The sequence below is a fragment of the Cebus imitator genome, unplaced genomic scaffold (assembly GCF_001604975.1).
Source record: "Cebus imitator isolate Cc_AM_T3 unplaced genomic scaffold, Cebus_imitator-1.0 Scaffold117, whole genome shotgun sequence".
Classification (NCBI taxonomy): domain Eukaryota; kingdom Metazoa; phylum Chordata; class Mammalia; order Primates; family Cebidae; genus Cebus; species Cebus imitator.
In genome coordinates this window covers 7,602,993-7,619,417 of record NW_016107432.1, presented here as the reverse complement: position 1 = coordinate 7,619,417, position 16,425 = coordinate 7,602,993, and the positions used below count along the sequence as shown (strand labels likewise).

Sequence of the window (16,425 nt, the reverse complement as noted above, 5' to 3'; positions counted from 1 at the left end):
AGCTTCTGTGTGAAAACTAAGGGTCACAACACCCAAGTGATTGCTGTGAGATAATGCAAGTTAAGACCTTTTGCACAATATCCTTCAAATCATTTAATGCTATTGACAGTGAAGGAATCAAGAATTTCACTTCCGATAAAACACCTGTGATTCATCTAAAACTCTCTGGTTATGAGTCTCAAGTTATGTTAGGCAAATAGTAGACTATCCACAGCTCTGTTTTTTATATTTTACTTGTTTACTTTGTGAGCATATGATTGTGAATTTTTCTTGGCATGCGGGGAAGGTTGGGTTTCTGGTTGAGTTTTGCATGCAGGAAGCAGCAGAAGATGACCTCATCAACTGATTATATACGTATGACCCAAGACTGTTTTCTCCAGGTGTATATGTCATAGTTAATTTATTGATTACTTAATTGCCTTAAATTAACACACGATAGTTAGAGATCCACTTGCCATGTTTCCCTATCGATGAAAAAAATGAGAAATGAACTCTCTGCAGTTCAGATGAATATTAATCATGAGAAGAAAAGCACCAACAAAGCTATTCATGGAAAATCAAAAACACATCGACTACAAATTGCCTTTCCCACATTGTTTTCTATCCAAAAAGGCCTTGGTAGTTTCATATCCCATTGCTCAGGGAAGTTGTTAAAAATTACGGACTTGGTGAATTACGCTGTTGAAACAGATTGTAGAATGCTGTTTCTCAAAATTTAATCTGCTCTAATGCAGACTTCTGGGCTTCTCCCAGTGCCCTTGCAGTAGGCAGCCATAATGGCCCCCAGGAGGCCTACATCCTAATCCCTAAAACTCATGACTATGTCTGGTCACAAGGCAAAAAGGACGTTACCAATGTGACCGTGAGATGGGGATATTCTCCCCATGATCCGGCTGGGCCCCATGTCATCACAAGGGTCATTATAAGTGAAAAAGGAGCCTCAGTGTCAGAGTAAGGCAGTGAGGAAGACTCTGCAGCCCTTGCTGGACTCGAAGATGGAGGAAGGGGCTGTGAGCCCAGGAATGCAAGTGCCCTCTAGGAACTGGAAAAGGCAAGGAAATGGACCCTGCCCCAGACCCTCAGGGAGGGGTGCAGAGCTGCCGACGCACATTTCAGGCGTCTGATCTCCAGCAGTGTAGGGTAATAAGCGTTGTTTTCAGCCACCAAATGTGTGATAAGTTGTTACAGCAGCCGCAGGACACTAACACACCAGTGGGTAGTCGTGGGGCAGGGAATGTGGCAGTTGGTACACTCTTGAGCATGACAGTGAAGAACGCCAAGGCTCGAGGCAGTCTGTCTGAGTTTGAATCCTGGCTCCCCACCTCACTCTGCACCCCACTGCAGGCTGTTTCCATCATTTCATCACTGAGTCTTGCACTCATCACCAAGTGCCGAGCTCTCTGGCCTCCTTTTACTGGACTCGGGGGTGGTGTTTGGCCACGTTGGTCTCTTCCCTCCTCCTTGAAACACCCGTTTGATTCTCTTGCTTCTCCTCCCACCTCACTGGTTTCTGCTTCTCAGTCTCTTTCTGGTCCCTTCCCAGCTCCTTATTTTCTGAGCACTGAAGAGCCCTGGGGTGCAGTCTGTAGCCCTCTTCCTTATCTACATGCACTGCCTCAGTGATCCCATCCAGTCACACACCATCTGTATTCATTTTCTAATGCTGCGTAACAAGTAACCAGGGGCTTAAAACAACATGCACTTATTATCTCGCAATGTCTGTGGGTCAGAAGTCCAGGCAAGGTTTAACCAAGTCTTTTGTTCAGGGCCTCTCACAAGTCTGCAGCCAATCCCTGGGCTGGGGCTGGGGTCTCATCTGAAGGTGTGACTGGAGAAGAGTCACTTCTGTGCTCACTCACATTGCTCTTGTCAGGTTTTAGTGCCTCAAGCGTCATTAGACTGAGAGCCAGCAGCTTCCAAATTTACACCCTCAGCTCAGGGTCGTTCCTGAACTCAGCTCTACACGAAGTCTCCATTTAGATGACTGCTAGACATGAGAAATTGGTGTGTAAAAAATAGCTGTTGCTCTTCCTGCCAACCTGCCTTACCCTATAGCCTTCCTCCACTTTTCTACTAAATTGGGGCAAAAACCTTGGGGTCATCCTTGACTCCTCTTTCTTTCACACCCTACATTGGTTGACAAGAAATCCTATTAGTTTTGCCTTCAGTCTAATCCTGAGTGTCTAACCGCTCCTCAGTACCTCCCCTCTTGGCACCCTGGTCAAAGCCACCGTGCCTCTTGCCTGGGTTACTGCAAAGAACAGCTGACCAGCTGCTCTGCCTCCATTCTCAACATCCAGCCAGAGTGATACTTTTAAGATAAGATTGTCCGACCTACAGGCTGCATGCATTCCAGATGGCTTGGAATGCAGCCCAAGACAAACTTGTAAACTTTCTTAAAACATCATGAGATTTTTGGGGGGATTTTTTTTAGCTCACGAGCTGTCATTCGTGTTCGTGCCTTCTATGTGTGGCCCAAGTCAGTTCTTCTTCTTCCAGTGTGGCCCAGGGAAGTCCAAAGATTGGACACCCCTGTTTTAAGACATCCTATTTGCCACTAATCTTTACGATACACATTTAAAAATATTTTAACATCCCTGAAATCAAGATGCATTTTAATTTAATTGGCAGTGACTTTTCTTTCTTAGTGATACCGAAAATAATTGGGCATCTTACAGTCACAGCACAGTAGATGTGATAGGGAACACCGAGTCACATCGTGCTGCTTCTCTGTGCAGAACCCCCAGCGGCTTCTCATTTCACACAGCATAAAGCCAGAGTCCTCACCACACTCTGCAAAGCCCGCCACCTCAGGCCCTGGCTGCCCTCTGACGCCACCTGCATGCTCCACCAGGCCCCGCTGGTTCCTTGTACTCCTCTGGCTTTCTGGGCGTGCTCCGGCCTCACTCTGCCCTGCTCTGGGCCCTGGCTCCCTTGTCACTTTCACAGCGAGGCCTACTCTGACCATGCTGTTTAAAACTGCAATCTCCACTTGCCCCCAGCACCCCAGTATTTGCCTCAGGAGTTGATTTTAGAGCCACCCCACCTAAAAACCCTCCCTGTTTCCAGGAGGACACTACCAAACTTTCAGCACATACTAGGCATCCATTAGTAGCTCTTCCCTTTCTCCCCATAACACACCAAAGTTTGAGACAAAGAGTAAAACTTAGCTAAGGCCACTGAATGACCTGGTAGCGACGACCCGCACTCTCGCGCGAGGAAGCATCTCTTCTGAATGTGAGCATTTACAAGCCTGCATGTGATCGTGCTGAAGAGGTTTGTGTGACTTCTGCAGGCAGCGTCTGGTCCAGGTCTTGGCCTTATCAATCATCGTGAAATCCTGTTGCTAATTTTAGCTGCATTCTCAAAACACCCAGTAAAGACCGCTATATACTTTAGTGACAATGCAAACTCACCTTTCAAAAGATGAAGACTGGCCGGGCATGGTGGCTCACTCCTGTAATCCCAATACTTTGGGTGGCCAAGGACGGTAGATCACCTGAGGTCGAGAGTTTGAGACCAGCCTGGCCAACATGGTGAAATGCTACGCCAGGCGGTTTCCATCATTTCGTCATTTTTTGTAAAAATACAAAAATTAGCCAGGTGTGGTGGCATGTGCCTGTAATCCTAGCTACTTGGAAGGCTGAGGCAGGAGAATCGCTTGAACCTGGAAGGCAGAGGTTGCAGTGAGCTGAGATCGCACCACCTTACTCCAGCCTGGGCAACAGAGTGAGACTCCAATCTCAAAAAATAAAAATAAATAAAAAATAAAAAAAGACTCTGCAGAATTTTCTAGAATGTTCTGGTAGCACTCTGACAGATTATTGTAAACTCCTCACAAGACGGGTCAGAGATGGGATTTAATGAACTGTTCCAGTAGCGCAGTGCAGTTTTGTGAGAGTTAAGTGCAAGTGTTATGAATCACAGCATCCACCAGAACTGAAGTCTAGGCTGCAGGTACTTGCATCCAGGCCTGTGTTTTATCTGCATTCCAAATGCAGCGTGCACCATCTCCAGGCTGCCAGAGGTACAGCCTTTTAAAAAGCCATGGAAAAGGGAAGAAGCCTCTCTCACCTTAAGGATGGAGTCCTTGGTTTTATCATCATCATGCTGAGTTAGGTGCATCTCCTGGTGATGTAGGATCGTCAGGGAGGAGCATGGTGGATTTAGAAAATATGTGCGCCTTAGAGACATAAAGACGTAAATTTCAGTTCCTGCCCCACTGTTTATTAGCTGTGTGACAGCCGCCTCAGCCTCCCTGAGTGCTGAGATTACAGGCGTGAGCCACCACGCCTGGCCTCATTACTATAGTTTTCATTCATGCGGTATAGTTTCTCAGTGTCTTGTCTTGTTTCACAGTGTCTTGTTTTAAGGGCTATTAATCCCCTCTGTTTTCAAAAGAACACACATTATAAGCACATTCTAATGTGTAATCTCAGCAATTTGGGAGGCCGAGGCGGGTGGATCACCTGTGGTCAGGAGTTCAAGACCAGCCTGTCCAACATGGTGAAACTCTGTCTCTACTAAAAATACAAAAAATTAAAGGAGAACAGAGGGAGTGATGGAAACAAGAAAGAATACTGGGCAAAGGAACAGTGATAATTCAAACAATGAAGAGTTTAGAAAACAGCACAGAACCAAAATAATGGAGATCAGTATCCGAGAAGGCAGAGAGAACCCTGGAATCATGTTTCTCCTAGTGTGGAGGAGGGCAGAAGTATTAACTTTGTATTTACAAGTTAAATATGCAACTTAAAAACTGAAAAGTAACCACGTGGGAGGGAAAGGAGCAGCCCCTCCCGTCCAGGAGCTACTCACAGCTGGACCTGGGTGTTTGCTGATTGAACAACCAACCACCGAGCATCAACCCTGGATGAGGCCCCTCTGTTACATGAAAGACGGAACCAAAAATGACAGCACCCTGCAACCACATCTGAACACAGACCAAATGAACGTTGTCCAACTCCCTGCCCCTGAAATGCCCAGACACCGCGTCCTGGCTGAGCCAAGCCTGGCTTCACTAAACCCCCCCAAATCACCTCCCACAGCCCACACCTGGGCCTTTCTCGCCCCTCTACACGTTCTCCCTTGCCGTACCAGGTGATAAACCAATCTGTTCAGCCACAGGGGAGCTCTGCTGGTCTTTGCAGTGCATTGACTGAGCAAAATAACTAAACAGAATATATGACTTCCAAGGTAGAGAAAAAAATGTTCCAGAATACAGCTTAGAGATCTAAAGAATGATGAATACAGTTGTTGGAAATAGATGCTCGGTGCTACCAAGAAAAATTAGCATTGAGACAAGAGATCTTTTAGCAACGCAATTTTTACTTCCTGGACTGCAGGAAAGGGACTCTCACTAGCCATCATGCCATGAGGGTACAATAAGCAAAGGAAAACATGCAAATTTATCCCTTATGCATTTGGGGTTGTCCTTACTGCTGTGTGTGATCTCCGTTGACTGGAGCCAGACCTCACAATCTAAACTAAAACCCGATTGGCTAACAACTTAAAACTTTTCTAAACAGGTAAAAGCAGCGGAGAGCTGGGACATGCCTACGAGCACGTCTAGCACAGATATCTTGGTTAAAGTACAAGGACATAGAATGTACTACATGCCTGTAAGCATGGCATGTCTAACAGCTACATAGGGCTTCACAAAGTTATTAGCACACTTATTCTTTAACAAGAAAAGAAACCTTAAAAAGGAACTTTTCTACTTTCTACACGAATAAAAGATAAAAACAAGTTGGGAACAATGCACATTTCATAATATCTACAAAACACAAGATTAGACGGTGGGAATAGGTCCAAGCATACCATTAGTCACAGTGAAAACGAGCAGATCCATTTAAATTGCTAAAAAACACATTTCCTAATCTAGCTGTGTGGCATGACAGGAGACACAGCTAGATCATCAAAAATTAGAAAGTCAAGGAAAGGAAAACAATATCTCAGGCAAATATCAACCAAAAGAAACTGCATGATACTAAGATCTGACAAACTATACATTAGGTAGAAAACTTTTTGGGGGGATAAAGAGAATCATTACATCATATAAGAGGAACATACAATTTACCCACAAAATACATAAACCAAAATTTGACAGACTTGAAAAAAAAGATGAACAGTTGATGCCATTATGGAAGATTTTAATATCCCATCTCACAGAAGGTGACAGACTGACCAGATGGTAAGTCAGGCCATGGAAGATCTGTCCTGAACAACACAATCAGCAAGAGTGAGCGGATGCTCCTCCATCGAATTTTGTGCACCATATTTGTGGATAATTCGAATGTCTCTATTGAAAAGCCAAAAGAGCCTACAGACAAACTGTCACAACTATGGAGATTGCTCTGAAATGTCACCACATACAAAATCAGTCCCAAACCAGGAGATTTCCTCTATACCAGCAACACCCAGTGATAAAGAAAGATCATCTTTAGAATAAAAGCCACAAGATGCCTAGGTTGACGAACATGTATAAGAGCTTAAGGGAGATGTTTATAAAATGTTATTGAAGGCGTATAGAAAAATGAGAGCAATGGCATGTTTGGGGGTGGAAAGCTCAATTTTGCAAACATGGTGATTCTCTCCAAATTGATCTGTAAAATCAACCCAATTATGAGAAAATTCTAGAGTCTTTTTTCCCCTAAACTTGACCAGCTGATCCTAAAAGTCATATGAAAGGAAAAGCAACCAAAAACAGCTAAGGCAGCTTTGAACAAGAGGATAAGGGAGGATATGCCCTTGCTGCACGGACATTTGATTGCTACAACATTAGCAAGCATGGTGTTGGTGCAGAAATAGACAGACCAATAGAACGAAATAGAGAACCTGGGACAAGATGTATGTGTATATGTTAATTATACAAGACAAGTTGGCATTGGAGGAAAGCCTGAAAAAAATAAATTATTTAATAAACAGGGTTGGGACAATTAATTATCCATTTATCCAGAGAAAATTAGACTCCTTCCTCACTACACAGAAAACAAATTTTAGATACTTTAAAATTTTCCTATTTGCATTTTTCCTAAATTTTCCTATTTGCATTTAAAATTAAAAATTTTCCTATTTGCATTTTTCCTAAATGCAAATAGGAGAGATGTTATGCTTTTAGAAGAAAATACGGGAGAAAATATTGATGAAATCGAGGCTGAAAGGGATAAAAACAAAACAAAAAACAAGTAACCACCTACCCGCTCTGTCCCTCTGCCCCGGATTCAGGTGTGGATGGAGGAGTGTGCGCTGTCCAGCGTGCTGCAGACGCACCTGCGGGAGGACCACGAGGGCACCATCCGTGGCGTCTTGGGCCGACTGGGCGGCCTCACTGAAGAGTGAGTACAGCTCTCTGAAGGCCTGGGGCTTGCGTCCTGCGTGATGCTCCGTCCAGCCTCAGCATCCTCATCTGAACAGAGGGCACACTGACTGCCCCTCACCTTCCTTTGGATGTAAATGACTTAAAGTTTCTTAGCCTCGATTTCCTCATCTATAAAATGGGCTAATGATACCTACTTCATAGACTTGTCTGTCATAGGAACTTTTTTAAACAGCTTTTTTCAGATATAGTTTACATACATTTATTTTATGAGTATAATTCAATGATTTTTAGTAAATTTACTGAGTTCTACCCCTATCACCGCGACCCAAATTTAGAATATTTCTATTACCCCCAAAATTGCTATGTGATCACAATTGTAAAAAGATCTCTTGTGCACAATTGCAGCCACTCCCCAATTTATTATCAGTTTTTATATTCATTTTTCACTATAACTATTAGTGCAATATGGTCTTTTCAATTTGCTAGAAAGTAATTTTTCCTTCTTTCTTATAAAAAAATACACACACACATACATATATATGTATTTTTTTTGAGATAGAGTCTCACTCTGTCACCTGGACAGGATTGCAGCGGCATAATCTTGGCTCACTACAACCTCCCTCTGCTTCCAGTGTTCAAGCGATTCTCCTGCTTCAGCCTATCAAGTAGCTGGGATTACAGGTGTGAGCCACCATGCCCAGCTGAGAAAAAATATCTGGATATAGCTATTTTTTAGTTTTATTTTTCAATTTTTATTTTAGATTCAGAGGGCATATGTGCAGGCTTGTTACAAAGGTGTATTGCATGATGCTGAAGATTGGGGTGCAGGTCCCATCACCCAGGTAGTGGGCACAGCACCCATAGGTCATTTCTGAACCCTTGCCCCCCTCTTGTAGTCCCCAGTGTCTGTTATTCCCATCCTTACTTCTGTATGTGCCTCATGTTTTGCTCCTACCTGTGAGAACATGCAGTATTTGGTTTTTTGTGTCTTCATTAGTTTCCTTAGGATAATGGCCTCTGGCTGCATCCATGTTACTGCAAATAACATGATTTCATTCTTTTTATGACTGCATAGTATTCCATGGTGTATATGTACCACATTTTCTTTATCCACTCCACCACTGATGAGCACCTAGATTGATTTCATGTCTTTGCTTTCGTAAATAATGCTGCAGTGAACATATAAGTACATGTGTCTTATTGGTAGAATTTATTTTCAATTTCTTTTCCTCTGAGTATTGATATAACTAATTTTTTTAGTTGTCCAGCCTTTTCCAGAAACCAAATTGTGCATATCATCAAGAAGTAGATTTCTAGCTATGAAATTGGATAATACAGTGGAAACATCAGAAGAGCATAGTGGCCGGGTGTGGTGGCTCGCGCCTGTAATCCCAGCACTTTGAGAGGCTGAGGTGGGCAGATTGCTTGAGCTCAGGAGTTCAAGACCATCCTGGGCAACATGATGAAACCCCATCTCTACTAAAATACAAAAAAATAGCCAGGTGTGGTAGTGGGCACCTGTAGTCCCAGCTACTTGGGAGGCTGAGGTTTGAGAATTGCTTGAGCCCCAGTGGCAGAGGTTGCGGTGAGCTGAGATTGCACCATTGCACTCCAGCATGGGCTACAGAATGAGACTCCATCTCAAAAAAAAAAAAAATAGAAGATAATGGAAGCATAAGTAGTCTTGGACCAGGAAGACCTGGTGAGCCGTACTGAAGACAACAGAGAGTGACTGGGGGATTTGTCTAGCCTGAAAACCTGTGTCTTTTAATTGTATTAATGTTTAGTCCATTTATGTTTAATGTAAATCCTCATGCTGATATATATTTGGGTTTTCGTATCAGTTTATGGAAATTCTCAGCTGTTTTCTCTTTAGATCTTCCCCTGCCCATTCTCTCCCTCCTCTTTTTCTGGGACTCCAGTGACAGAAGTTATGATGCTTTTCCACCTTATCCACATGTCTCTTACATGCTACTCTGTATTTTTTATTCTTTTCTTCTCTGTGGTTCAGCACGGATATTTTCCTTTGAGGTACCTTCCAGCCACTCTCTCTTCAGCCATACTTTGTCAGGTACCCAACCCATCTCTTGAGTTGTTTATGTCAGTTATTGTGTTTTCAGTTCTAGGATGTCCATTTGAGTCCTTGTAGTTTTCCAGTTATCTGCTGAAATTCTTCATCTTATCTAGTGTCTGGAACATACTAATCATAATTAGTATAAAGGCCATGTCTGACTATTCTGTTCTCTGATATCTGTCGGCATGTTTCTGTTGTTGGTTTTTCTCTTTATTTTCAGTTAATTCTCTTCTATTTGCATGTCTGGTTATTTTTATTGGATGATGACCACTAAGCGTGAAAAACCATAGAGCCAATTCAAGACTTCCAATGATACAATCTTCTTTCAGAGAGGATTTATTTTACTTCTAGCGGGAATTGCGGAGAGTGGTAGATTCACTCCACCCATGTTGGAATTTAGCTGATTCTGAATTAGATCTTTGTGGGAAGTGACATTTTTCCTAGCATGAAGGCACCCACCAAAAAGCTTGGAGTGTTTGCCAGCCTCTCCTTGGCAGCTGACTGTCAGACCTCTGTTCACCTCTCAGCCTCTCAGCAGATGCCTCAAGTTACGCAACCAAATGAACCTATCTGGAAGACTGAAGTTTTTACATGCATCACTGAAATAGGAACTCAAAAGTAGCTCAAGATTTCTGCTTTGGATCTGCTGATTTTGAGTTACATCATTAATTTGAGTGGCTGCATACTCTAGGCTGCCATACACATGGATGGGACAGGCAGGCAGGATGTGATGAGGTTAAAAAGATTAATAGACAAGCAGATGGCGGCGGGGTGCCCAGGAGGCACCCGTGCCTAAGAGGACGGCAGCAGAGGGTGGTGATTCCAATGTGCTGCCTTTTAGAGGGGCTCCCTGTGGGCTGTGGCTGTTTGAGGGGGAGCTTCTCACTGGCTCCGTGAAGCCAAGAGCACTGACCCCACCCCCACCTGCTTTCCTCAGGTCCACGCGGTGTGTCCTGCAGGGGCATGACCTGCTTCTGCGCTCGGCCCTCCGGAGGCTGGCACTCCGCGGCAGTGCCCTGGCCACCCTGACACAGATGCGGCTCTCGGGGAAGAAGCGCCTCCTGCAGGAGCTACGGGAGCAGCGTGTGCTGGAGCAGGGGTCCTCCCAGTGCCTGGACGAGCATCAGTGGCAGCTACTCAGGGCCCTGGTAGGACCACCCATTTCAGACAGGTGCTGCCCCTGCAGCAGCCCCCAGCTTCCAGCAGGTTTGCCAGAACCCAACTCCTACCACCCCCAGTACTGCAGGGTAGGGTATTCATTCGCTGAGGCTGCCGTAGCGAGGTTCCACAGACCGTGCGGCTTACACAGCACGCATTCCCTGCTTGCCATCCTGGAGGCCCGAGTTCTGAGACAGGGTGTGGGCTGCTTTGATTCTGAGACCCCTCTCCTTGGCTTGTACATGGCCGTCTTCAACCTGTGTCCTCCAGGTCCTTCCTCTGTGGGTGTCCAATCTCTTCTTATAAGGACACCAGGCATTCTGAATCAGGGCCCATGACCTCTTGACCTTAATCACCCCCTCAAAGGCCACCCCTCCTCTTACCAACCTCCCGTGCTGAGGTACCTGGGCTCAGGGCTTCAACAGACCATTTTTGAAGGGACACAATTTAGCCCATAACAAGTGGAGACAATGGAGGCCCCACAGGGGCCAACCATGTGCCAAAACGTTCTAGTGTCACTAATATAATGAGAATTATACTGGAAAAAACATATATGGAATCAGAGGGAGACAGGTGCAGTTGTCTTTGGGGACATGGGAGAGAAGGCCTCTGTGATCTCTTTGAAGTGTGATAGCAGATGAAAGAAAGAATCAGTAAGTTGCAGAGCCGGGATTTACACCCAGGTAGGCTGACTGCAGGCCTCCTGCATGAAGCCACCAAGCTCTGGGAGCAGCTGCTGCTGTTTGACCTACAAATGAGGCCCAAGTCTGCAGTCCCTTTACCTCTATCCAGGAGAGCTCTGAGGGGCAGGCAGGACTCACTGACCTCGCTCCAGCCCCGCTCACTTCTTTCTCTCGTTTCTACAAATTACGGCAGCCCTGGGGGCCCTGTGTGCCCTGCCTCCGCTTCTGTGATGTCCTAAGAGACTCAGCTCTGGCTTCAAAACCTGGCTCTGCTGTGTGACTTTAGAAAGTTACTTAACTTCTCCAAGCCCTTGTGTCTTCCTCAGTGCTAGTGTTCAGGTCTCAGGATGTTCTAGAAGGGTGAGCAAGGCCCCCCCACCATCTTGTGAGGGGCCATAGATGGTACCGGGCACATAGTTGGTGCTCAGTAAATGCCCTTTTTCTGGGGAGTGGAATCTTCGACAGACACCTAACTTCATCCATTGACTTTGGCAAGCCTAGAGAGGCCACCTCTTTCTGCCCTTTCTCCATCTCTTTTCCAACCTCTGGGCCATGGATAGGACCAACCCCATATCCCAGTCCTGGCCAGAGCCTCTCTGCGAATGGAGCACTGGGCCCTCTCTCCCAGTCCTTTCCCTCCCAGGAGGCGCGTGTGCTGGAGGAGGCCAGCCGGCTGGACGAGGAGGCTCAGCAGACACGGCTGCAGCTCCAGCAGCGGCTCCTGGCCGAGGCCCAGGAGGTGGGGCAGCTTCTACAGCAGCGTGTGGAGTGTGCCATCGGGCAGGCGCTGCTTGTGCACGCACGGAATGCAGCCACCAAGAGCCGGGCCAAGGACAGGGATGACTTCAAGGTACGTACTGACCCCTGTCCCTGGGACCACCAAGGGCAAGAAGGATCCGGGTAGGGCCCATGCCTGGGTCTGCTCCTTGCCACACCCTTCATGGAGCTTGTGGCCTTGTCGACTTTACCTGACTTGTCTGAGCCTTGTTTTTCTCACTGTAAGATGGGTCTTCTCCCTCACAGAATGGGGACGATCAGCTGCAACAGATCACAGGTTCTCCTGCTGTAGGCCCTGTGCTGCATCATCCTGAGAACTGGCTCTGTCCTTACAGCAGCCGAGTGCGATGTGGTGGCACCAAAGCCACACAGTCAGTCAGTGGCAGAACCAGGATCTGAACCAAAGTCGTCAGTCTCCCAGAAAGAGAGAGACATGTGCTTTCCCTGCCCCTGGCTCTCTCTGCTGAGACACTGGAGTTTTCTGGAATTCATCCCGATGGCTGAACGATGCCACTAAAAATCAATTTGGCTTAAGTAGACTTGTTTAACTTCTTATATTGACAAGAATCAAAAACAATAGTAATTAAAATGGTAACAGTAAGAAGTCACATTAGCACTGCACTTAAGTCTAAGTGCTTTTTCCTATCTTGTCTTGTTGGATTCTGCCCACAACCTTGCACTGTCAGGATCACTTTTCTTCCCACTGGGGACAAAAGAGGCCTATGACTGGGCAAAGAATACATTTCCAGCCTCCAGCCTAGTGAGGGGCCACCCCAGGGCTGCCGGAGCCTGAGCAGCACACACACTGCGTCTGCCTGGTGCCCCCCTTATGAGCTGTAAGGAGAGGTGGGGCACCCCTTACAGCGCCTCGCTCACTGCAGACCACTGCAGAAAGGGTGTCTGTGGCTGGCAGACACCAGCAGGTGACAGCCCTGTGCCCGGCAGGCAGCCCTGGTATCAGGAAGTGCAGGAGCACTTCCAGGTGCCTTCCAAGGGGTTCCTTTCATCTTGGTAAAACAAGTCACTTTGTGTGTCTGTGCAGCAAAGAGGTTGGACCCACATTTCTGCAACACCCTGTCTTATTCTAAGTATCTCACATCTGCCTCAGATTATCCAAACATTAGGGCTGTGCCTCGCTGGTGATATTGGGAATGTCACCCCATCCCTAAAATTGTCCACGTGTTACCTAATAGTAAATGCTCACTGCATGGAAATGGAGTAAGATATGAGTGTCGTATCATATTTTGTCCTCAGCTTTCCAGAAGGATTTTGAGTCAAGATTGAAAATGAGTACCCCCACAACTTCACACTTACAAAAAAGAACACTGAGCTTAGTTTCTAGAAGGATGGTCATTTATTCAACCTCTCTTCAGGGGCTTCCTGGAACACTAGCACAAATGTGTGTGCTGATGGGTACAGGAGACTGGGCAGAAAATAACTGAGAGGAGGAGAGACGGGGTGGCCAGGGATGGAGGCCTGGGGAAGGGAGGAGGGGTAGGTGCAGAGCCGGGTGCTCGCTGCTCTACTGTGGCAGGAGCTCACAGGGTGTGAAGATGTGGGTGGGTTTGCTGACCTTCAGGGAAAGAGGATGAGAGCTCCTGATAGGAAGGGCAAGGCTGAAGCCCACGTCTTTGGAGGGATGGAGTGGGAGCCCCTTTGCAGATGGGGCAGAGGAGAGGGAAAGAAGCATTGGCAGTAAGGGATGAGCAGGGGCTTGGGAGTTAGAAGCCCAGCTCAGACCTGCGCTGCCACACAGGCTGTGCAGTCTCCTCACCTGTGCAGCCTCCACTCCACCTCAGTGCCCAGGTACCTTTCTCAGATGCGGCAGTGAGAGTAAGTGGGTTTTTTTCTTACCCAAAGCATAGGACCATCCAATAAATACTTGGTACAATGGGGTTGAACTTTTCTGGCTTTTGCCCACCTTCTTTTTTTTGAGACAGAGTCTTGCTCTCTCACCCAGGCTAGAGTGCAGTGGCTCGATCTCAGCTCACTGCAACCTCTGCCTCCCAGGTTCAACTGATTCTCCTGCCTCAGCCTCCTGAGTAGCTGGGATTATAGGCATGCACCACCATACTCAGCCAACTTTTTATTTTTAGTAGAGACAGAGTTTCACCATGTTGGTCAGGCTGGTCTCGAACTCCTGACCTCGTGATCATCTCACCTTGGTCTCCCAAAGTGCTGGGATTACAGGCTTGAGCCACCACGCCAGGTTCTGCCCATCCTCTTATGAAGAAAAGGATGATAACTTTCTCAGTGCACAGCCAACACATCCCCAATGATGGGATGTCTCAGCACCTCCTGTCTTTTCTGCTTTGGTCTCAGAAAGCATCATGCAGAAATGTAGCTACAAGTAGCATGACTCAAAACAAATAGCAGTTACTCACCCCCCTACCCCAAGAAATGTGGAGGCGTGTGACCCCAGGCTGCCACAGTGGCTTTGTGATGTGACCAAGGACGAGGCTCTTTCTTTCTGACCCTGCATTCTTACTGTTAATTTATTGCTTCATAGTCTTAAACTGGCCACTGTCACTCCAAAACATCAGGCCTGCATTCCAGGCAGGAAGAGGGAGCAACAGTCTTTCACCTGCTCAGCTTCCACCTTAATGTTTAGAAAGGGAAGGCCTCAGCCATGCACAGTGGCTCACGCCTGTAATCCCAGCACTTTGGGAGGCCGAGGTGGGCAGATCACCTGAGGTCAGGAGTTTGAGACCTGCCTGGCCAACATGGCAAAACCCCCATCTCTACAAAAAATACAAAGAATCAGCCAGGCCTGGAGGTATGTGCCTGTAATCCCAGCTACTCAGGAGGCTGAGGCAGGAGAATCACTTGAACCTGGGAGGTGGAGGTTGCATGAGCTGAGATTGCACCACTGCACTCCAGCCTGGGTAACAGTGAGACTCCATCTCAAAAAAAAAAAAGGAAGGCCTCTTAGCAGACTTTCCCTAACATCACATTTCCTTGTCCCGAACTGGATGAAACAGCCAGGCCTAGACATCCCTAGCCTAGGAAGATAGGATTACCATGACTAGTTTAAACCAGCCATGCACTCACTGGCTGCTTCCTGACCAATCCAGGTTGGTGAGTAGGTGGAAGATTGGAACCAGGGCACAGGGAGGCAGGGACCGGATGGGCTGTGGGTGGCTCCCACGTGTGACTTCTCTGCTGGCCCCGTCCTTCCTTTCTCCCCTCAGAGGACGCTGATGGAGGCAGCAGTGGAGAGCGTCTATGTGACCAGCGCTGGTGTCAGCCGCCTAGTGCAGGCGTATTACCAGCAAATCGGGAGCATCATGGAGGACCACGAGGAGAGCAGACTGCAGCACCTGAAGACACTGCAGGGTACGGGACCCCTCGGGGAAGACACAGAAGAGGCTGGCAACGTGTGCTTTTAGTTTGGGGCAGAATGGGATGTCAGATGTTGTGAATTTTATTTTGGGGCATTTAATTATTTCAGTGTTTTAATGTATTTATTTATCCCTCCTTTGTCTCAAAAGCCTTTTTCAAAAGGCTCTTAAAGAAACATAAGCATAAAGACACATCCATTACAGTGCGAGTGTTTTAAGTCGATCACCCAGGATGAGGATAGGACCCTGAGATGGAGTCAGGGCGAGGCTCATCTAGGACAGCAGTCCCCATTACATTTACTGTGCACTTTATTTCTATTATTATTCCATTGTAATATACAATGAAATAATTATGCAACTCACCATCATGTAGAATCAGTGGGAGCCCTGAGCTTGTTTTCCTGCAACTAGGCAGTCCCATCTGGGGGTGATGGGAGACAGTGACAGATCATCAGGCATTAGATTCTCATAAGGGGCACTCACCCTAGATCCTTCACATGTGCAGTTTGCAGTAGGGTTCACGCTCCTATGAGACTCTAATGCTGCGGCTGATGTGACAGGAGGCAGAGCTCAGGCAGTGATGCGCGTGGTGGGGAGCGGCTGTAAATACAGATGAAGCTCCGCTCACTCGCCTGCCACTCATGTCCTGCTGTGTGGCTGGGTTCCTGACAGCCAGGCACCAGTACCAGTCTGTGGTCCAGGGTTTGGGGACCCCTGATCTAGGACATCTGCCCACAAATCCTACTTGGACGTGAAATGTGATTTTGTCTGTGAGCTTCCTGGTGGTCAAAGAGATGGTGACCTACTTAGTTAAAGCCACCACAGTGACCATGAGCCCAGTGGCCCAGGGGGCGTTTGAGACCTTGAGAATTTTCTCCCTTGGGCCCTTGTAAAGGCCACCCTGGGGTGATGGAAAGGACAATCTCCCCAGTTCCAGTAACCTACAGATAATGACGGTTGGAAGCCAGTTTCGTAAATGCTCTTGTTATAACACCCTCCCCTGGATCCAGAGCTTCAGCCTCCCAAGTAGCTGGGATTACAGATGTGCGTCACCAGGCCTGCCTGATTTTT

At 46.9% G+C, this 16,425-nt stretch overlaps 1 protein-coding gene across 4 annotated transcripts in view; it reads left to right on the top strand.

Moving 5' to 3' along the window:
- EVC (EvC ciliary complex subunit 1) overlaps positions 1-16,425 on the top strand; it is an 89,968-nt gene that overhangs the window by 66,011 nt on the left and 7,532 nt on the right. For all 4 annotated transcript variants that reach the window (XM_037742225.1, XM_017539138.2, XM_017539142.2 and 1 more), the window contains exons 13-16: positions 7,228-7,337; positions 10,333-10,543; positions 11,880-12,086; positions 15,205-15,349. In XM_037742225.1, coding sequence (XP_037598153.1) covers positions 7,228-7,337; positions 10,333-10,543; positions 11,880-12,086; positions 15,205-15,349 — 673 coding nt within the window. The remainder of the gene's footprint in view (positions 1-7,227; positions 7,338-10,332; positions 10,544-11,879; positions 12,087-15,204; positions 15,350-16,425) is intronic.